Source organism: Electrophorus electricus, chromosome 5 (genome assembly GCF_041902795.1).
Source record: "Electrophorus electricus isolate QZ-2024a chromosome 5, ASM4190279v1, whole genome shotgun sequence".
NCBI classification, from domain to species: domain Eukaryota; kingdom Metazoa; phylum Chordata; class Actinopteri; order Gymnotiformes; family Gymnotidae; genus Electrophorus; species Electrophorus electricus.
The window spans coordinates 10,833,743-10,856,465 of record NC_137501.1 but is presented as its reverse complement, the minus strand read 5'-3'; the positions used below and the strand labels follow the sequence as shown (position 1 = coordinate 10,856,465).

Genomic DNA, 22,723 nt, shown 5'->3' with positions numbered 1-22,723 from the left:
TCCTTCTCCACTCTCTCCCTCTCACTCACACACACATTCACACAAACACTAGAGACAGATATTTCCTTATTTGTCAGAATGCATTTCTGCAGTTGAAAGCAGATGTAAGGACAGTATACCTCTCCAGGATGTCTTGCTCCACTGCTCTCTGCTCTCTTCTCATGTCTAAACAAATCCACCTTTTGTTCGCCCGCTGTCCTCACCTCTCTTTCGTTATTGAACTGGACAGATTTCACTTTCATATGAAAAACACTTTGATTTGAATTGATAAAATAACTAAAAATCCTGTGTGTGAGTGTGTGTGTGTGTGTGTATGTGTGTGTGTGTATGTGTGTGTGTATGTGTATGTGAGTGTGTGTGTGTGTGTGTGTGTGTGTGTGTGTGTGTGTGTGTGTGTACTTGCTTTTAATCTTAACCCAAGTATAATGCAAGTATAAGTCAAGTGTTCGTTACAGATCTTTTGGGTTAGGTCCAGCGTATAGATGCTCCTCTCATCCTTATTTATGCAGTAAAAGTTGTGTACTCTGAAGTGTGTTGATATGATCCTGTTAAGCTTTTGGGTAATGTGTTGCCATATTTTTGAACTGTACAGACTGTACTTGATAGGGGTATTCAGCTGCTCATATTTCCGATCCCAGGATAGAATATAATGCACAACACTAGTATATATGAGCCAAGCAGCCAAGGGAGAAAACAGCACACATCTGCATTCTGTAACGAGCACAGCCATGTTCAAAAAGACAGTGACATTTATTTTTATTTATTTATTTTTATTCTTTGGCCAATGCAGATTTGAAAAAAAAAAAAAAAATTGTGAATGTGGCCACTACTGAAAATGTGAAACAGGGTCCAAGGTGACTTCTTCCAGCTCCCCAAATTATGCCAACCCTGCTTAGCTTGAGGGAAGGAATGTTCACAAAGCTGGACTTGTGGCTCCAGAGCAGTGCCATATCTGGTTACATGGAGACTTGGACCACTGTATGCAGCCTTTCTTACTGCAGATCCCGTGGGCCCGTGTAGAGGCCTACTACCAACTCCTTTACAGGCACGATGGCATTACTACAAAGCCTAATTATTTTTATATACCAAGTAGACTAGTCCTAGACTAGGAAAGAAACTGACCAAAGTCTTTCTGTCTCTTTCTATGCAACTCTATACTCAAAAGTGAATTGCATATCGGTGGCTGTTTTTTTTAATCACCAACCCAGCTGCTAGCAGTTCCAAAGCCAATTCTGACAAAGCCGGTTGTTAGTGCTAGCAAGCGCAGTGCTCTCCGCTGAGATACCGAAGCACTGGATGAATGTTCTCCTGACTCCTGGCTCCACTCTCGCAGCAGTGGAGAAGCATTTGGTGCTTTTGCCCTTGCAGTGTGGCCTTGCCTGCTTCACTGACTTCCTTAGCTAACACCTGCTGATCATGTGGGTTCATGCACCTCACAGCGCCAGGCCAAGCTCACAGCCCGCCCGCAACACTGGCAAGCAAGCCAGCCTTTGAACTATAAACTTCATATATAAACACTGATGGAGTGATTTATGAGAGAGGATCTTATCTTTACTGGATTGGACTGAAAACTGTACAATTGCTCATTCAACAACCAGCCAACAACTCCTGGAGAAGATACTCAACATTGTTTGGATCAAGGTGGATAACATCTTATAAAAATGTATGTGCTCAGAAGAGATATAACTGCCTCAGACATTTCTCCTAACTATAGCCTCTTGAAGTGTTCTGTGCACCCAACTGAGAGTTACAAGCAGGCTATCTCTGGATACTTGGACACAAAGGCAGTTAAGAGACTTTCTGCATTACATCAAGCCGGTCAGCAGAAGTTGTTTTCACAGAATAAGACAACACATGGAATCAATTATGCTGCATGACTTGTGCACATGCTTGCAACAAAGTAACAGTGTATGACCCCTGTGGAATATGGCAGATTATGCAGTAGCTGCTTTGCTTACTCAGATGTCGCAGAACATTTGCTAGTCCAACACAAAAAGGGACTGTCCAAAGTCACATGGAAAGAAAGAAAAAACAGTGTAGAAAAAAGATAACAGGACAGAAGAATTCAAGAGCTAAAGGACTGATTCCAACTTCACAACCATTGTTTACTTTTGTAAGTGTCTCCACTGAACACTAACCCTTCTCCTGTAGGGCCATGATGAGCCCAGCCTTGTTTATCTTATATTAGGGGACCTTCAGCAGGAACACGTATACTGATAGGGGCCAGCAGTTCATCAACAGTTTAGTTGTGGACAGCTGGATTAATCAATTGATCCAGAGACTAGTTGAGCTTTGTAAACAAAACAATGCCTAAGTGCACAGATGTAATAAGATATACAGGGGAGGATTCTTGAGGACAATGAGGTAAATAACATAGTCTTTTTCCATGGAGTTCATTCATTCCTGAGAAGAGCGTGTTGATTTCCATCTATAAATTTGACTCATTGACCCAACTATATTTGTCTAGAGACAAATCAAGTTTATAGTTCAAGTTTATGCAAAATACTATACTAAATTTGACTGGTTTCACCCATTTATATCTACCAAAACACACCGAAGGTGCAGTGTTGTTGACTTCTTGTGTCACATCTTCACTAAATTTCTTTAGCCATCTAGAACCTAGTAATTGTTGCTGGTTTGGGTAACTCAGCTACATGAAGTTCTAGGCGGAAATGGAGCTGCAGAAAGTCCCATTAACGGGTATTTTTGTTGTTGTTTTGTTTTTTGTTTGTTTAGGGAGTGGCATGGGCTTAGTCGATATGGCGTGCTTTCAAAAGCCACACGTAATTGAACTGCCTGAGATACTGTATCAGAAAAACATGAAACAAGTTGTGAGGAAGGGTAATTGCCAGCTTTGGGCTGTGTAATGTTATTTCAAGCCTTTTAAGTACAGCACACTGCTGGAAGTTATTGCTGTAAGTAATTGGTTCCAGGTTTCATCAAGCCTGCAAAATGAATGAAAAAAAAATGTGCATGTTGTCTGATAGATCTGTTTGTGTGTTTTTTTTTAAAATGTAATCTGTTTACTGTAGTGCATTTGAGATTAGCAAGATGAAAGATCGAATTATTTACTGGCAGGAGCAAGTAATCATATACTTTAAAATGTGTACACACATAAAATATTTAAAATATTTATCATATCAATTTGTGTATTGCATTACTATATGTAAGTTGCTGTGGATAATAGTACCTGCCTCTATATGCCTTTGTCTCTATATGCTCCTATGCTAGCTTTCTATGAACAGTCTACAGGCAATGAACAAACAATGAAGCCTGTCGATGTTTCTCTGGCATTTGTCCAAAGTTTCAGTTTCCATGGCTTTCTCTGGAGAGAGCAAATTCTTCAATTAATGTAATACACAAAAGCATTTGTCATGAAACCACAGCTGTTGATCCAAAAGATAAACAACATATAGTCTAGCCAATATCACTGCTAGATTTAGGTCAGTATTTGCTTTTTACTACCCACTGTAAGACTGTATTAGGTTCAGAAAATATATAGATTAGTTTGTGGCACTAAAAAGCATAGAATTCTACTTTTGAGATTTCTTTTGAAGTAAAGATGTCTTTTGAATGCAGTGTAAATTAGTATGTTTCAACAGAAGATTATCTACAGGTCAAATAGTAAACTTCCCAAACTGGCTCTTCATAAACAAGGAAGACAGTAGTGTTTCCTCACTGCAGTTCTTCAAAAATCTCTCCTTATTTATCTGAGTCTTTGTCCCCACTAACTGACATCTCTGAAGCACTATTGCTGCTGTTTTTATCAGTATAAGAGTTCCGTCCATCCTCCACTGACTCATTTACAAAGATGTGTAATCCCACAGAGATTTGGAGGGTCTTTCTTTTTGTAATCTTGTGCCAACATATTTCCCTCACATTATATACCACATGGATTGTTACTAAGTGAAATGCTTAAAACAGATCACAGCATCCTCTGCTTTGTAATGCAGGTCAGTTGGGTTCTTTGCCAGGTGCTTCAAAAAGTCCATAATAGACATCTGTGTCTGCCTTCTCTTTGTAGGCTGCCTCCGTGTCTCTCTGCAGCCTGGGCCATGTCTACACAGCCATCGGTGACTACCCTAATGCCCTTGCCAGCCACAAGCAGGGTGTCTTGCTGGCCAAACAGTCTAAGGACCAGCTGTCAGAGGCACGGGAGCTGGGTAATATGGGTGCTGTCTACATCGCTATGGGCGACTTTGACAATGCTGTCCAGTGCCATGAGCAGCACCTCAGCATCGCCAAGGATCTGGAAAACAAACGTGAGGAGGCCCGGGCGTACAGCAACTTGGGGAGTGCTTACCATTATCACAGGAACTTTGACAAGGCCATGTCCTACCACACACGTGTCCTGGAACTAGCTCAGGATCTTACTGAGAAGTCCATAGAGATGAGGGCCTACGCTGGGTTGGGCCATGCCGCTCGCTGCATGCAGGACCTGGAGCGAGCCAAGCAGTACCATGAGCAACAGCTGAGCATCGCGGATCTGCTGAAGGATAGATCCGCCGAGGGCAGAGCCTCATCCAATCTGGGTAAGAGCTTTCACATGTCCACTTAAAAGGCCTTTGTGCTCATATTTGCATTTTGGTCCTTTGCAGTAATTACCCTTTGACTGGAGAAGGTGTTGTAGTATGGTTTTTATTTACTTGGAAGGGAAGCAGTGGGTAAGTCACCAGGGCAACCATTTTAACTTGACAGCATGATTGCAAAGCCAGGTGTTTTCCAGGTTATAAAATATGACCCCCTCACCTGCAATATGTTTCGCCCTTTTCCAACAATTGACCACTTCTATGACATATGTGAGACAGACCACAGGTGCTGGGGCTTGATGAAAACACTAATGAAACTGGGCTATAACCATATAACCTACTCCAAATATAAACACACAGTATGTGTGAGTTTTAACATAATTATTTCAGGCAAAACATCCTTGTGAACCCCTACAAGACCCACGGCCTAGCTGATAAATAGTTTTTTTCCCCACTTCATCTTCGACTTTGGAAAAAAGCTTGCTTCCACCTCTCTTAACCCACTCACTTATTAATGAAAACTCCAAGATGTTTGTCACCTGACAAAAATGTACTGGCAAACTGCTTGCCAGTTTGATGGCATGTCTTTAGGTTTAAGGTCATGATAATTGCATCATAACAGAAATGTAGGAATGGAAACCTATTATCCATGAAGTAATAACTCCAATAGTGACCAAATGTGGGAGGGGACACTGGAATGCTATCTGTGCAGGAGAACTCACACTGAAGAGCAAGCCGTTTGGTGCCAGTGTCTGCATCCCTGTCAGATACCTTTAGAACACACATCCGCTTTTCTCCCATTCTCTTCCTCGGTAGGACAATGTCTATATCAAACTCCTGTATACTGTGAAAGATGACCAAATTAAACCCCAGTCGACTACCCTCATTATGTCATTTATCCGCCCTCCTGTTTCTTCTCGCCTTCTGCTGAAGTCATAACATTTATTAATAATTCATGGCTCATGCTCGGAACTTCTCCCGGTGTGTATGTCCATATTACTGGAGACCAGGCTCTGGCTTTGCAGTAGTCGCCCAGGGTCCATAATAGCACACCTCCATTTGTGAATTACGGTAATGAATTATGCATGCACTTTTCCGTACCTATGACAGTGCCTGGTGGCATATACGTCTTTGGAACAAGGCTCTATTAGTAGGAGATGCCTGGGCTTTCCACTGCACTATTACCTAAATGCTTTGCAGTAGTATTTGTGGTTGCACTTTGATGCTGCCTGTCAGTTTTCTGGCCTGGAGGTTTGGGGTTTGTTGCCTCATTTGCCTTTGAATGTCATTGTAACCAATCAACATTCAACATAAAAGCAAGAAGTATTTTCTACATTATATCAATTCAAAGTTGATACCTCATGCATGATACTTAATACAAATGTATAATTATATATATATATATATATATATATATATATATATATATATATATATATATATATTTTATAGCAATTAGCTCACACCTCAGTAGTTTTGGACTATAGTTTCTGTGAATGATGGCTGAAATATAGTATCAGCGATACCGCTGCAGTATGTTCTTTGAGATGTGTGTTCGTCAAAACATTTGCTGACAGAAATTGCTCAGTAGTTCCTCCTCTTACACTCAGTGTCAGTACAGAAGTTACTGACTGGAGCAAGAGTAAGCGGTCCTTATTTTCTTTTCATACACCTGTCCTTACTCTGTTTAAATACTATTGTTACTGTAATCTTATGAAACATTAGAAATTCCTTTCTAATTATTAAAACGTGTAATGGTCATTAAAACATGTAACCACTGTTTTTAAATATTAAAGGTTTATTACTGATTCAGAAGACATATGAGTAGATTTTACTTTTGAACAGCAAACTTAAATGCTGGCTGTGTCTTCAGTCTTAACAGTGACAAAGTTAGCCGTAACATTATCACCCGTTGTCACCATAGAGACTGATTCACACGGTCCCACTGGCATTGCACCTACTGGAGACAAATTGATTTCAGAAGAGATGACACGTAGTCATCTCAGAATAATGAGATCCATTTGTCTAGTTCAGTAGGTGATGGAAATTTCCTGTACCTTGCCTCGACAACACTTAAACCTCGCACTGTATCATGATAACTCAATTTGTTTGAAATGGCACCTTAACTGTCACAGCATAACACACAGCTGAGGTTTATGTTTTCAAGGTCATTGGTTTATGTTTTCAATGAAAGTGCTGTAACATCTTTTTCTTTGTACTTGGCATATTACTATGCATAGCCTGACCTGCCTCAAGTTCCGGTTAGCTGAATGACTTTACGTTCTTTACACATACATGGGTGAGACCGAACTGCAGTCTTATCTAGTTTCTGTTAACAGTTAACCTTGAAGCTGGCCCTAATTCAGAAAGAAAATGCTCTAATTGCACTCAGTGACATGATGTCTTCTCTCGCCGCTAATGTGTGTAAGTGCCAGAGCAAGGGACTCTGTCAGAGTACCCTTTACTACCAGACCTTTGACCATGCAAATGTTTCCACTGCTCACCCATTGCCTGCATAAATATTCATAAGCATTCTTTACAACTAATTGCATGCCCTCCTCCCTAGATTAGAATTTCCAGGCTGGTCTGAATTGTTTGTGTGTGTGTGTGTGTGTGTGTGTATGTGTGTGTAGAAAAATCTGTCTCTAAAAGCATTTAGCTGATTGGGTTTTGTGACATACAGTTATGTAATGGAGTTCAAGGTTTGTGCGATGTTCACTATGTATTAATAGATGTATTAGGGAAAATCTCCGGCGATGTGTACTTCTGTCTGAGAGGAGGACCCCTTCCACTGTTGAGTTCATTCAGGTCTCTGCTTACCTTTTAGACTAAGATAATGTATTTCATATATCACACATAAACAATTTTCTTTCTATCTACATTCCATTTCCATATATGACATTTAGCAGATGCTGTCTGTCTGTCTGTCTGTCTGTCTGCCTCTCTGTCTGTCTATTTGTTTATTACAGATGAAACCATCCAAATGCTACTAAAGGTCTAGAAAAACCTTTAACACCTTCGACATTTCATGATAATAAAGAGAAAAGATTTTAAAATTCCTTTTCAACCAGGTTATGTGTGATGATTTTTTTTTTATTCTTTTAACTACCTTTTAACAACTCTGCCCAGCTATAAAACAAGTAACAGGTCAATAAGCAATTTCACTCCTTGCCTTTACCTATACACTAAAGTTCCTTGCCAAAGCTGTAAGCCTTTTCCCTTACACACCCTTTCTTTCTGTCATTTTTCTGTGTTCTATCCTGCCATCTTCCGCTCCTCCTCTCTTCCAATTGCACCACTCCTCTCATCACCTCTTGACTCTGATACGGGCTGCCAGACTGCCGGTAATTGAAAGTGACTTGATGAATGGTTTAATTAGCTTTAAGGGCTGATTGGTGTGGGCTGGTGGTAACGGAGATAACAGGGAAGAGAGGCAAGTCTGCCACCAGTACGACTCCCTTAATTACTGTACTGCTGCTGGGCCCCAGACTGCTTATTTAGGGTGCACCCTGCAGTGGTGGCGAGACAGTGTGTGTGTGTGTGTGTGTGTGTGTGTGTGTGTGTGTGTCTGAGGAGGTACTTATATAAAGCACTAACACAAAAAAGAAAAGCTTAAACGCAACAAGGGATGACAGGTATTGAAAAAGAAAATGTGATAAATATTAAACAATGCTAGCGAAAACAGCTCAGCGGTCCCAATGTGAGGAGTTGGTTCAGTTGATTCAGTTGATTCAGTGTGAATAAGGCCGAGTGAGTCAATAAAGAGAAATAGGAGGGACAGTGCAGTGGAGATTCTGTTCTCTCGCTACTGGATCACTGAAGAAAGTGGCACATTTATTATACTCCCCCCTTCTTCTCAAATATGACCAGTAAATAGTCATTCCCCATCCATACCTTCCCGAGCATCCTATCAGTCAGGAGAAGAGCTTGAAGAAAAGCTCTTTGTGCCCCTCTTTTTCTCTTCCTATTCCTATCTCTCTCTCTCTCTCTCTCTCTCTCATTCATGAGTGTGAAAATACTGAAAGCCAAGCAGGAGTGGAGGAAGGGAAAAAAAATGTGTGAGACTAACTTGTGTGTTTGTGTGTGTGTGTGTGTGTGTGTGTGTGTGTTTGTGTGTGTGTGTGTGTTTGTGTCTATGTAGGTCTATGTGGACATGTGTACTCTTTATATCTTGTTTATTTCTTATTTATATAGCATTATACCTCAACTTGTATATTTTTAGCTTGTCTTTTATTTGTAAAGCATCTTGATTTTGCTCATGTAGGAATACTGTAGAAATAAACTTCTTTGCTTTGCTTTTTGCTCCCTACATGGGATTCAGTAAAAGCACATTGCCAGCCAGGCCTGAAAAACTTCTGAGCTTGGTAAACACGCATACCTGTCTGTCCTCCATGTCTCTCCTTGGTAAACCAAGCGGTAGCTCAGTGGTTAAGGTACTCGTCTTGTAATTGGAAGGTTGCTGGTTCAAGCCCCACCATTGCCAAGTTGCCACTGTTGGGCCCCTGAGCAAGGCCTGCTCAAGTTGTAATTATAAGTTGCTTTGGACAAAAGCCTCAGCTAAATACTGTAAATGTAAACCAGCATACCTGTCTGCCCTTCAAGTCTCTCTTTGGTAACCAGCAAACCTGTCTGCCCTTCAAGTCTCTCCTTGGTAACCAGCATACCTGTCTTTCCTTAAAGTCTCTCCTTGGTAACCAGAATACCTCTCTGTCCTTCAAGTCTCTCCTAAATGATCCATGTTGAAATAAAGGTCCAGTCCTTTGACTTGGTAGATCTGGAGGCATCACTGCATTCTCACCAAAATATTCCTTTATTAGGGTAGGGACATGAATGCCCTCAGGGATAAACCACACACTATAAAGGATATGAGAATGCTGCTCTCTGAACCAGCATTTATTATTCATTACTGAGTGCATGTACCCCCAGTCAGCAATATTTAAAACCTCACTGGAGAAATGGCAGAGTAAACTTGGATTCATCTCTATCATTTATTCTATCTCATTCTCATTTATTCCCTTTCTTTCTCCTCTCTTGTCTTCACACTTTCTTTATTTTTTCTTTCCTTCTGTCTTTCTCTCGTTCTCTCATAAAAAAAACGTCGTTTTCCTTTCAAAAGACCTTTTTAAGTTTGTTTGCAGCTTGTCATTTTCTCTCATTGCTTTAGCCACGCATAGTGCTCTTCCTTTTTCTTCCGCTCTTTGTCTCTGTGTACTAAAAGGAATGATGTGAGAATTCCTTTGTCAGTGTACAACGCTTGGGGTAATGGCTCTAATTAATCAATCATTCAGCCCTGGAGGACTTGTTTCTGCTGGTGTGAATGAAAGAAACATGAAAACAAAAAAACAACAGAAATGCAGTTCAGGGAAGAAAAGGAATGAGTCGATTCCATTATAGACCACAGCTGCTAATCAATACAGGCAAAACCAAGTGTGAAAAAAGCAAATGTAATATATATACATACACTATATATATATATATATATATATAATTACATACAATATTCTATTCATAAACTATACCGCAGAGAGCAATCTGAAGTATTGTAATGTAACGCATCACTGATGACGCGTCTGTCTGTCTGTGACAAGCCTTTGCATGTTTTGAAGCGAGTGTTGCAAAGTCTCTGTTCTCTCCAAGTTAGTTCTGCAGTGATCATCCTCCAATGTTTTAAATTCTGGATAAAGAGTTTGGAATCTGGACTAGAATGTGTCTCGTAGTTGTGTCTACAGGTGGTATGGGAGTGTAGCTCTGTCTCCACTGTAGTTTGACTAGAGTGGGCACCAGTGGGTTGTTGTTTGGGAAGCCAGGTACATCTGTGTCTGCCTGTCTCTACTGCCAGGCTGTGGTTACTCAGTCAGTACCTGCTCAGGGTTATTCTGTTATTAGTCACCATGTTCATATGTACCTGCCACTTTGTGTTCTCTGTGTATTCACTGTGTGTTCTCTGTGGAGGGACAGTCAGCACTGAAGATTACTCTGGATTTTGTTTGTTTCAGTTCAATATTTTAAGTAGTTCTCTCTTTGTGTGTTAGTATGGTGTGGGGTTGTCTGTTTGCCATGTTAGTACTGTTTGTGTGTTAGAGTGTGTGCAGCTTCAGGACTAGCTGAATGAGAGAACATGTTTCAGTATTCATCTTTTGGCTCTTTAGGGCTTTGAAACAGTAGTAGCTGGGGTTACTGTTTTTTAGCTGATTCCAGAATTCAATGGCTCTTTTTTCAGTGCAGAGTAATGGCCTAACTCTGCCCTGCATGCGTTGTTTGGTAAGCTCCTCTGGACTCCAAGGATACTGTTACAGAACTCTGTATGCAGAGTTTCAATGGGATGTTTGTTCCATTTTCTGTCTGTCTTTGTCTCTCTGTCTCTCTGTCTCTCTGTCTGTCTCTCTGTCTGTCTCTCTCTCTCTCTCGTTCTGCCTTACTTCTGCAGTGGAGGAATTACAGGTTCCAATTCCACTAGTAACAGCTGGAAAATATTTGACCATAGCACAAAATCTGGCAGTAGCTCTTGGGAGCAGAAAGAGCAGGTTGAGAGAAGGACACATGCTGTGTTAGTGCGCTGGAATTGATGTGAGATACACAGAATCAGCAGTGGACGGAGATACACACACACACACACACACACACACACACACACACACACACACACACACACACACACAGTGAAACATGGCCCTATTTATCTTCTTGGGGGAATATTGTCAGTATTATCTGCGGTCATTAGGCAGGCTGATGCTGTCCATACAGCACCAAGATGACAGAGTTATAACACTGCAGCACAAATGAGAGACAGAAGAAGAATAAAACCTAGATAAAGTAGCACCACAGTAGAATCACAGCTGGAGGATAGAAGAAATGAAAGAAGAGTTAGAAGAACTGATGGGTTTCTAAAAAAAATTTACAAATGAGAGTAGAGGGTCAGATCAAAGTGAAGAGAGCAAAGACAGTCAGAGAGTGTAAAGAAAAACCCTTTTAGAGACAAGGGTAGTTTAGCGCATAAACAGGTATTTAGAAATAACTGATCTCAAATGTGGAATACTGAAAGGTGTGTGAGTCAGCTAGTTACCAAAGACAAGGCAAAAGAATGGGAACTTGTCCTGTCTGTGAGAGGAGAGGAAGGGGGTAAATGATGGGGAAGAGAGAGAGGGGTGAGTGAGAGGGGATGAGTGATAAGGGGAGGAGAGGGAGGGGATGAGTGAAAGAGAGGGGGAGAGCGATGGGGAAGAGATGGAGTGGGTGAGTGATGAAGGGAGGAGAGAGAGGGTGAGAATGATGGGGAGGAGAGAGAGGGGATGAGTGATGGGGAGGGGAGAGGGGGTGAGTGATGAGTGGAGGAGAGAGGGGGTAAGTGAAGAGGGGAGGAGAGAGCTTGTGAGTGATGAGGGGAGGAGACAGAGGGGGTGAGTGATGAGGGGAGGAGAGAGGGGGGTGAGTGATGAGGGGAGGAGAGAGCTTGTGAGTGATGAGGGGAGGAGAGAGAGGGGGTGAGTGATGAGGGGAGGAGAGAGCTTGTGAGTGATGAGGGGAGGAGAGAGAGGGGGGTGAGTGATGAGGGGAGGAGAGAGGGGGGTGAGTGATAAGGGGAGGAGAGGGGGGGTGAGTGATGAGCGGAGGAGAGAGAGGTGTGCCAGACAGCTGTGTCCTGCCACCCCTTTTTAGAATAACATATTATGAAAGCATTTCTTCTATCCCATCTTTCTAGAATTATACCTTGTATACACGATGCACATGCCCTATAAACCTACACACACACACACACACACACACACACACACAAAGATTCGTGCAGTTTTATCAACAAGAAAGAAGTAAAAATGTGTCTGTGTTCACACTGAAGACCAATGACCTTATCATAAACTTTTTTTTTTCTTTTTCTTTTTTTAACCAAGGGAGCATTAAATATCCTTTATGGTTTTTCCTATTTTTTTTCCTGGAAAAACAGGTAAGTGATTATCAAGACTGCTGGAACCTGTTTGAACTCCTGAACTATTTGAACTGTAAATTGCGGCAGACAATTCCAGCTCAGTTCCAGTAGTCTGTCAACACCATAGATGTTATATCATTATTATAGTTACTTCTAGTTATTTATTTATTTGAAATAGTTAGAAGACTTTACAATGTACTCAATAACTAAAAAAGGATTCAAGAATTTTAAAAAACTGCCCATCTTTTTTTCTAAATGTTTCTAAATAACTCACCTGGACTTTTAAACTACATCCACTCAGCAACTCCTTTAGTGTCAAAGGTTAAAATAAAAGAGTTTGTCTGTTCAGTCCTCTTTAACTTATGAGAGCCTGACATGGAAATTTTGACTGCTCCCAGGGTAGATAATCTGGATTTGGGAAACAGGACTGAACAGCAAGGCTAAGGGGCCCACTTTCTTGTGTTGGCACACCTCTTTTTCCATCCAGCCAGCCAGCCATCCATCCATCCATCCATCCATCCATCGCTCCCTTGCCTGTGCTTTTTATCTCCTGTCTCAGCATATCCGGTTGACTGCAAGACATCTCTGACTCTCTGACTGTCCCCATGACACACACACACACACACACACACACACGCACACACGCGCACACACACACACACACACGCACACAGAGAGAGAGAGGCAAGCACTTAACACTGAAGTTACTTTTATCGTTTTTGTGCAGTGCCGCCCATCTAGAATGTGCTGCTGCATCAGTTCTGCTTTATGTTACAGGTCTGTAATAGCTTTAAGTTCACAAGATACCTTTTTGTACATTTGGGTACATGTGTGTACTGATGATTAAAAAAAAAAATCACATTCATATGATTACTTCATGCAGTTTTTGAATACAGTTTAACAGCAATGGATCAAATTTCACCAGTTTCACTGTCATGTTAGGTACACTAGTATTAGAGACAGCTAACATTAGTGACAATAACCTTAAACGATTCTTGCCATGGCCAACATGGAAATATCAGGGAATATTACAATTTCAAAGTAATTTTTATAACAAAAACAGCATCCTACTGTTGTATCAATGATGTTTACTCAGGTTTTCTCATTATTAATGTGTATGATTAAGTGGACCAAACCCAAGGCACAATCTTCTCCTCTGGACCTCTAGGTCTGGCTCATCCTTCATTGCCCAACGCTAGTCTTTGAGGGAGTTCTCACAATTCACCATCGCAGTCTTGGCTAGACAAGCACCATGCTCTGAAATGAGAACTGGCAGCTTTTGCTTTAAAACCCAGCAAAGCTTAAATTAGTCTCTGTCTGTCTGCCATTTATGGTCGCGTCACACAAAAAATGTGTCGCATAGTGTTTTTGTGCCTTAAAAGCCATAGAGGGGAGAGTGTGAGGCTTTGATAGGTCTTTTCCCTCACTAGCACAGCCCAGCAGCATAGAGACAGCTGAAGTGGCCTCTCGTTCTCCTTCTGGTTTTCACACGCGCAGTACCGAATGTTAAAAGCTAGAGACTTTTGTTGTATTTTTCACTGATCTTACTTATTTATTTGCCCTCTTCATTTCAGTTACAAGTAGCAACAACAACAACAACAACAACAAAGCATATAAGCACAAGTAACAAAAGCAATGTAAACACAAAAATAACTTTAGTTATTGCCTGTTATGGGTTGACAAGCTCCATTGTTCTGAATCACTGGCCTATTAATTATAAGCCACTTCTCCTTGTTACGCATCTAAAGGACCTTACCTGCATCCTTTATAAGCCACTCCTCCTCATTACACACCTGAAGGTCCTTACCTGCACCATTTATAAGCCACTCCTCCTCGTTACACACCTGAAGGACCTTACCTGCACCATTTATAAGCCACGCCTCCTCGTTACACACCTGAAGGACCTTACCTGCATCCTTTATAAGCCACTCCTCCTCATTACACACCTGAAGGACCTTGCCTGCATCCTTTATAAGCCACTCCTCCTCATTACACACCTGACGGACATTATCTGTACCCTTTATAAGCCACTCCTCCTCATTACACTCCTGATGAACCTTACCTGCATTCTTTATAAATCTCCTCTGTGGCCCTGGCCAGAGAGACACAATTTAACCCAAAGGGACAAAACTAACTCCAGCACTATTGTGACTGTGGTGGTCAGGGCTATAAAGTTGGTGGACATGCCTTTTACAGTAGTGTGGGATAGTGTTTTGTTTTATTCACTAACCCCCCCCCCCCCCTTCCCCTCCTCCACCCACTCAAGCCTCTATTGTCTAAATTCCTCACTGGCCAGAGCACAAGATGTGAGACCCAAACAACAAAAACTGAGCAATTCCTGGAAGTGGAACAAAATCCACAGAGGCTGTAAATGCATTCTAGCCTGGGCGTTTTTTGGTGAAGGGGTTCTGCTGTTCTTGAAACTCTGTTGACTTTACGTGACCTCAGGGACTCTGTGTAGAGTTTAACACTGCTGGTCTACTCACAGGTGTTTTTGGCCAATCTTTTCCACAGTCCTGCTAAAAACATGTCCAAAACAGGTTATGATTGCCAATATTTGTGACTGCTGTATGGAGTGATTTTGATTACCTTTTTTTTAGTGATGCATGTGACCAGAAAGGTCTGTATAATAACATGGTATATTTGTAACACTGTATGTGTTACAGTATTATGTTATAGTGATTTAAATATTAATATGTTTGTATCCTGCTGACCTTGCCTGGACGATGGAATGCAAAGTGTTAAATTGACTGGCTGATAGGTTCATTGGGTACATGTGTATATTTGGTTAAGTGCACCTGTGAATTTCTCCACTGTGTCATATTTAAATTTGCTTCTTTGTATTACATCTTTATGCTGCTGTAGTTTGTCATCACACACGTGTTATGACAGAAAAATAAAGTACAAAGATGCACTAGCCTGTCCTCAGTGGACTAGCCCTCATTGGAGTAGCCCTCACTGAACTAGTCCTCAGTGGACTAGCCCTCACTGGACTAGCCCTCAGTGGATTAGTCCTGGGTGGACTAGCCGATTCTTTTGACTCTGAGCTGTGAGCTTTATATGATGTTACCAATCCTCTGTGATGTTTTCCCATGATATAGAAACCAAGAGCAGTAAAGAGTCTTGGACTAGCTCTGCTCTGCGAAGCTGCTTGTGGTTTAGGCCAACTGTCATGAACTTTTTGTCTCTCCTCTGTCCTGGGTCTTTCTGCATACATTACTTGTAGAACCCTCGAGTGGGGATCAGCTCTGGGCTCTGTGCTGCTTGTATGGTACAATTACAGCTTGCCAAGTATGAAGAGCTTCTGCCAGCTACATGCATTTCTGTAAGGACTGTGTTCTTAAACACTGTAGTACATTGCCAATCCACTTATGGCATCAACCTTAGTGTGCGTGTGTGTGTGTGTGTGCACATGTGTGTATAAGTGAGAAAGAAAGAAAGAAAGAGAGAGATCCTTATCTGAATTTCTTTTATTCATCACAGTGATTGTCATTAAATTTGCAAGAATTAGCCTTCATTATCTGTAGATATCAAGATATGCTTCTTTGTAATACTTTTGAAATCCAAACATGGTCTTGTGTAATACTGTGATCCAGAACATCAGAAAGCACATCTCTTTACATGCAGGCAAAATGATGACGTTCAGTTCAGTTAGGTGTAGCAACCATTTTGTCTAGGTTTAATTTGTTTAGTTTGGGAATATTCTCATATGTGAACTGACATAGGTATCACATAGCCTGGAAGAAAATTATTATTATTATTATTATTATTATTATTATTATTGTTATTATTTCACCAAGCGGCAAATGGTAAAGACAATGGGGCCACTGGGAATCAAACACATCATGCAAGCTTGTTCACATTGACTTAGAACAAGCTTCTGAATTCTTTCTTATTTTTGCGTGACTCATGTCTTTTGCTGAGCCATGCTGGCTTATCTGTCCTTGGCGTGTACTGTATGTGGAAGCAGCATCAGTCTTAAAACCGTGTAGCTTTGTGTGAGGTTTTCTATCACAAAAATCTTACCATGTCTATTTTTTAAGACTTGAAAACAATTTCTTTGGTCTAACTTTATAAACTTTACCTTATATTCTGTGTTATTTAAAAAAAGAAGTCTTTCTGCACAAGAGCCAAACCATAATTTGATTAATGATTTCAGTGGACTTTATGGATACACCTGAGCAGTAATTATCCCACTCTTCTGTAGGTATCATCCACCAAATGAAAGGCGACTTCGAAACTGCACTGAAGCTCCACAAAACCCACCTTACTATCGCTCAGGAGCTGAATGACTATGCTGCCCAGGGTCGTGCTTATGGCAACATGGGTAATGCCTACAACGCCCTGAGAGTATTTGACCAGGCTGTCCGCTACCATCGGCAGGAGCTCCAGATTTCCATGGAGGTCAATGATCGGGCCTCGCAGGCATCTACACATGGAAACCTGGCTGTAGCCTACCAGGCCCTGGGTGCTCATGACCGTGCCCTGCAGCACTACCAGAACCATCTCAACATCGCCCGTGAGCTGCGGGATGTTCCGAGTGAAGCTCGGGCGTTGGGCAACCTGGGCAATTTCCACTGTTCCAGAGGCGAGTTTGCTCAGTCTGTGCCCTGCTATGAACAGTACCTTCAACTCTCCCCAGACCTACAGGACATGGAGAGTGAGGGGAAAGTCTGTCACAATTTGGGATATGCACACTACTGCCTTGGTAACTACCAGGATGCTGTGAAATGCTATGAACAAGATCTGGCCCTGGCTAAGGACCTTCATGACAAATTAAGCCAAGCCAAGGCCTACTGCAATCTGGGATTGGCATTTAAGGCACTGGGAGACTTTACTAAAGCAGAGGAGTGCCAGAAATACCTGCTCTCTCTGGCACAGTCACTGGAGAACTCCAAGGCCAGGTTTCGTGCCCTGGGGAACTTAGGAGATATTCATATTTGTAAGAAGGACATGACCGGAGCAGTGCAGTTCTATGAACAACAGTTGGAACTTGCCAACCAGGTAAGAATATATGGAGAAAGTAAAGAAGATTATATATAGAGCGTGTATATATATATATATATATATATATATATATATATATATATATATATATATATATATATATATATATATATATATATTTAGTTGAATGCATTTGTTTAACTTGTTCAGTATTTACACATTTGGAACTATCAAAACATTTTGAAATACACAAGATTGAGGTCTAGCCAAGGAATTTCATCACAGTTTGAGGCCAAGACTCAATAATGTCACATTAATACCTTCTGTTTCTTGTTTTTGAGATGGAAGACCGAAAATTGGAAGCCTGTGCTTATGCTGCCCTCGGTGCTGTTTGCCGGCTGATGAAGAAATATGAAGAGGCATTATCATACCATGCTAAAGAGCTTGAGATATTCCAGGAACTGACTCATGTACCGGGCCAAAGCAAAGGCCACGGGCACTTGGCCGCTGTGTACATGGCACTGGGGAAGTACAGCGCCGCCTTCAAGTGCTATGAAGCACAGCTCCAGCTCAGCAGGCAAATGAGGGATCCTGGCATCGAGGCACAGGTTTATGGCAACATGGGCATCACCAAGATGAACGTGGGGGCCATGGAGGAGGCCATTGGATATTTGGAGCAGCAGCTGGCTATGCTGCAGCAGCTGAGCGGCAACGAAGCAGTGCTGGACCGCGGACGAGCTTTCGGCAACTTGGGTGATTGTTATCACCTGCTAGGCGACTATGAAGAAGCTGTGAAATACTATGAAAGGTATTTGGCTGTGGCACAGAGTCTTGACCGGTTGCCAGATGAAGAGAAAGCCTACCGTGGTCTTGGGAATGGCCACAGGTGAGTCCCACAAAGAAAAGCACACCGTCTAATCCAGTCTATCAAATAGCTTGTTGTTACAGTCCATGGCAATCCTGTTCACTTGACTGCATCATTTCTCTTGGAGAGCCACTATGTCTTGTTTCATCTGTCAAATTGATTAGATCACTGATCTCAAACCAACGCATAGATAAATCAGAAGCTTTAACTAAAAAGTACAAAACACTAAAAAGAATAATAGAATATAGCATGGATAAAGAGTATCATCCACTCAAAAAGTGTAGCATTATTGTTCATTTTACAGAAAAGAATTGCCAATTCCATCACTTTCTCGTAAATGGTAACACACACATTTCACATTCTGTTTATAGTTTTGCATCATAGAATAACCTTTGTTTTTTTTTAATCAATATATTATTTTCATTACATTATCTCTTATTTACTAGTGGAGTTCAATTCATAAGTACTGCTAAAGCGTAATGAGGTATTTTAGAAAGGAAATAACATTATACAAAAAGCCAGTTGCTTCTCTGTCAGGTTAATTCCTGTCATGAAGCTTATTGTAAAGATTCATGATTATTCTAATTTGTCTTGGGAATCCATCATTGTTCAGTTTGCTGCTGCCTGCATTTTTGGACTACCTTACCTGATATCAGCTTTAGTATCTGAACAAATCTGTGTGCCCACCACTTTTTCCTGTGGCCCTCTCTGTACGCAAAGAGGCTTCGTTGGCACACATTTTAACCTAAATGGAAACCAAGTTAATTTGAAATAACCTTTCTCTATGTCTTTTCGTGCTTGTTCTTTTCTCAACCACTGGGTCAGACAGACAATATAGGCTAGAAATGTGGGGAGACAGGAATGACATGCATGCTGATGAAAGCACACCTCTAAAGGGTTTTCTTCAGTCATTCTGCACGGTTGGCATTCTGCTGAGTGGAAAAGTGGGTGGAATTTTAAATTAGTCATGCTTGAGAAGAGAAGTGAACAATATCAGAATGGTCTGCTCTGTTTTCCAGCCATGATGAAAACAGATCTCCACTCTCTTTGGCACTAAGACAAGGGCCGTTAACACAGAGAGTTCATTAAACTCAACTGCATAGTCGATTAGCTTTTTGAAACAACGCTCCTCTAATGTCATTCCTATATGAAAAGGGTTTGGAGGGGTAAGCCTCATGTTTCCCAAAGACAGTTTTCAGTTGACCTGCTGTATTCAGTTGATTACCTGTATTACTGTTATCCATTTAAATTGTAAATTGTATTGATTTATTCTAAACTGCCAAACTCATTTGGATTACAGCTTGAGATATTTGAGTAGAAAGTCATGCCTTAACAAAATTATATGACAAACAAATGTGGCTGCAATCCTATACTTGCCACAGAGGTCAAATTGGAACAAAATTGAATTATTGAGATTGATAAAGGCTTTGTACATTAACATTGTTTTCTCACCCACCTTTAACATATTTTTCATTCTCTGTTAATCTATGGCCAACTGCCACTATAAGACACTCTGCAGAACTCGTAGTTTTCTGACTCTTGGTGACTTCCTCCTTAGAGCGATGGGTAATCTGCAGCAGGCTCTGGTGTGTTTGGAGAAGCGCTTGGTCACTGCCCATGAGCTTGGGGGCTGTGGAGGAAAAGCAGCAGCCTACGGTGAGCTCGGCGCCCTGCATAACCAGCTGGGCAACCACGAACAGGCCCTCTCCTGCCTGGAGCGGCAGCTAGCCATTGCCCAGGACACCTCTGACCACACTCTGGAAGCAGATGCCAACTCTGGCCTGGGCAATGTCTACCAGGCTATGGGTGAGCTGGACCGAGCTCTTCAGTGCCATCAGCGAGACCTGGAATTAGCTGAGGTGATGGGCAGTTCTGTGCGCCAGGCCCGTGCATATGGCAACCTGGGGTTGACGTATGAGTTGCTAGGCAATCATGAGAGGGCTGTAGTGTTCCAGGAGCAGCACCTGAGTGTGGCAGCACAAACAAATGATCTGGTAGCCAAAACACTGGCCTACGGAAGCCTGGGGAGGACACACCATGCACTGCAGAATTACTCACAAGCCGTTATGTATCTGCAAGAAGGTAAGCATATGAAAATAATGGGAAGATATGTGTTTGAAATAATACATATTATTCAGTTTCAAATTTTGCCAGTAAACTAATAGAAATTCACTTACAAGTACAAATAATAATACTTTAGGTTGCCACTGAAATTATCCTCTACTGTTCATTTTACAAATACTTTCAAGTGTCTGATTTGAAAGACACCTGAATAGGTGCAATTCATATAATTCAAAACCAAGAATCTCATAAAACAGAAACTCCATTTTACACACAAAAGCAGGTGCACAGATGTAAATATAGACACAAACACACACAACACAAAAAATAACAGGTATATTCTTTGTCTTGTTTCCCAGCTAATACATATTCCCAGTTTTTTATTTTCTGACAGCCAATTATATTTGACCAGCCCACCCCGACAAAAGAATTCTGCTGTTTACTTAAGATTTTTTAAAATTTCCTTTCTTCTCTTTATTTTTTTCCCCTCCTCTTGTGTTATTTCTTTCATTATTTCCTTTGTAATTTTTAGTTATACTTGCCTTGCTTGTTTTTTTGGGTATTAACATGTAAGCAATTAATTGGAAGTAGGCTCGGTCCAGCTTGTATATGTGTGAGTGTGTGTGTGTGAGAGAGAGAGAGTGTGTGTGTGTGTGTGTGTGTGTGTGTGTGTGTGTGTGTGTGTGTGTGTGAGTATGTGTGTGTATGTGTGTGAGTGTGTGTGTGAGTGTGTGAATGTGTGTGTGTTTGTGTGTGAGAGAGAGAGTGTGTGTGTGTGTGTGTGTGTGCGTGTGTGTGTGTGTGTGTGTGTGAGCGTGTGAGTATGTGTGTGTGTGAGTGTGTGTGTGTGTATATGTGTGTGAGTGTGTGTGTGTGTGTGTGTGTGTATGTGTGTGTGTGTGTGTGTGTGTGTGTGTGTGTGAGAGTGTGTGTGTGTGAGCATGTGAGTATGTGTGTGTATGTGTGTGAGTGTGTGTGTGAGTGTGTGAATGTGTGTGTGTGTGTGTATATGTGTGTGAGTGTGTGTGTCTGTGTGTGTGTGTCTAGAAGTAGTAGTCTTTGTCCTCTCTACATATGTATATTTTGTTTGGGTTCCAGCACTGTAAGCTTTATATATCTGTGTTCATGAATGTGAATGAGAGAGCTGTCTCTAAGCCTTTTTAGTGTTCTTTAGTCTCTCCTAAAGGCAAAAAAGTGAAGATTGTGTGTGTGTGTGTGTGTGTGTGTGTGTGTGTGTGTGTGTGTGTGTGTGTGTGTGTGTGTGTTTGAGCATGCATACACATGTGTCCTCTGGGTGTAACATGCTGGGATAGACAGTAGTGTCATCCTCTGGTATGTCAGACCTGAGGGACCAAAGCAGACATACAGAAAGAATGATGAGAGATGCAGGGAAAAGGAGAGCACAACAGTGTAGAAGAAGAATGTTTAGATAGATAGATAGATAGATAGATAGATAGATGGATGGATGGATGGATGGATGGATGGATGGATGGATGGATGGATGGATGGATGGATGGATGGATGGATGGATGGATGGATGGATGGATGGATGGATGGATGGATGGATGGATGGATGGATCTAGTTAAGCTTGGAACTTTTGTGTAAATATAGATAACTGATATATGGTTAAAGCAATTTTTCTGTTATGATTATGTGGTACACATAAATACAGCGTTTTCCTCCACACAAAATCTGGTTTGGCTTCCACTGCCAGCTCTCATTATGTGCATTTCGTTCCTTCCTCCTGTCTCTGTCTCTCGCACTCTTTCTCGGAGGACTAAGACTGGCAGAGCAGTTGGCGAAGCGTGAGGACGAAGCTAAGATCCGCCATCGTCTGGGTCTGTCTCTCTGGGCTAGTGGAAGCCTGGACCAGGCTCAGCACCAGGTACTCTGTGGGTGCATGTGTGGGTAGGTTGTGTGCGTGTTTGTGCACGTGGGTGTGGGTGAGGGTGAGCATGCGTGCATGCGCGCACACCTGTGTGTGTGTGTGTGTGTGTGTGTGTGTGTGTGTGTGTGTGTGTGTGTGTGTGTGCGTGTGCGTGTGCACATGCAGCCTTGTGCGTGTGTTGGTTTACAACTCTACCATACATCTGTACTGTTCGAAATGTTATGCTGTGTGTGTATGTGTGGGAGAGAGAGAATGCAGACACATAGCTGGATGTCTAAAACCAGATAACCCTGCGTTTAGCACCGTCATCGACTTGACATTCCTGCAAACTTTGCCTCACACACACTTTCACCTCTTCACACACAGATCTATGCCTTAATTGTCATTTCACTATAGACCTTCCATTGCTCTCATTGCTGATTGCTGAACAGACCTTAGTAGACCGAACGTGGAGAGAGATGACCTTTTCTAGCCATAGAAAATGAGTACCAGACAGTGATTCAGTATTTCT

General features: G+C 41.7%; 1 protein-coding gene across 1 annotated transcript in view; it reads left to right on the top strand.

Annotated features, from left to right (window-relative positions):
• Window positions 1-22,723, top strand: part of LOC113589087 (tetratricopeptide repeat protein 28-like) — a 105,189-nt gene that overhangs the window by 67,295 nt on the left and 15,171 nt on the right. Inside the window, exons 5-9 of the mRNA XM_035529946.2 lie at window positions 4,025-4,532; window positions 16,658-17,454; window positions 17,739-18,283; window positions 19,821-20,344; window positions 22,100-22,209. Coding sequence (XP_035385839.2) covers window positions 4,025-4,532; window positions 16,658-17,454; window positions 17,739-18,283; window positions 19,821-20,344; window positions 22,100-22,209 — 2,484 coding nt within the window. The remainder of the gene's footprint in view (window positions 1-4,024; window positions 4,533-16,657; window positions 17,455-17,738; window positions 18,284-19,820; window positions 20,345-22,099; window positions 22,210-22,723) is intronic.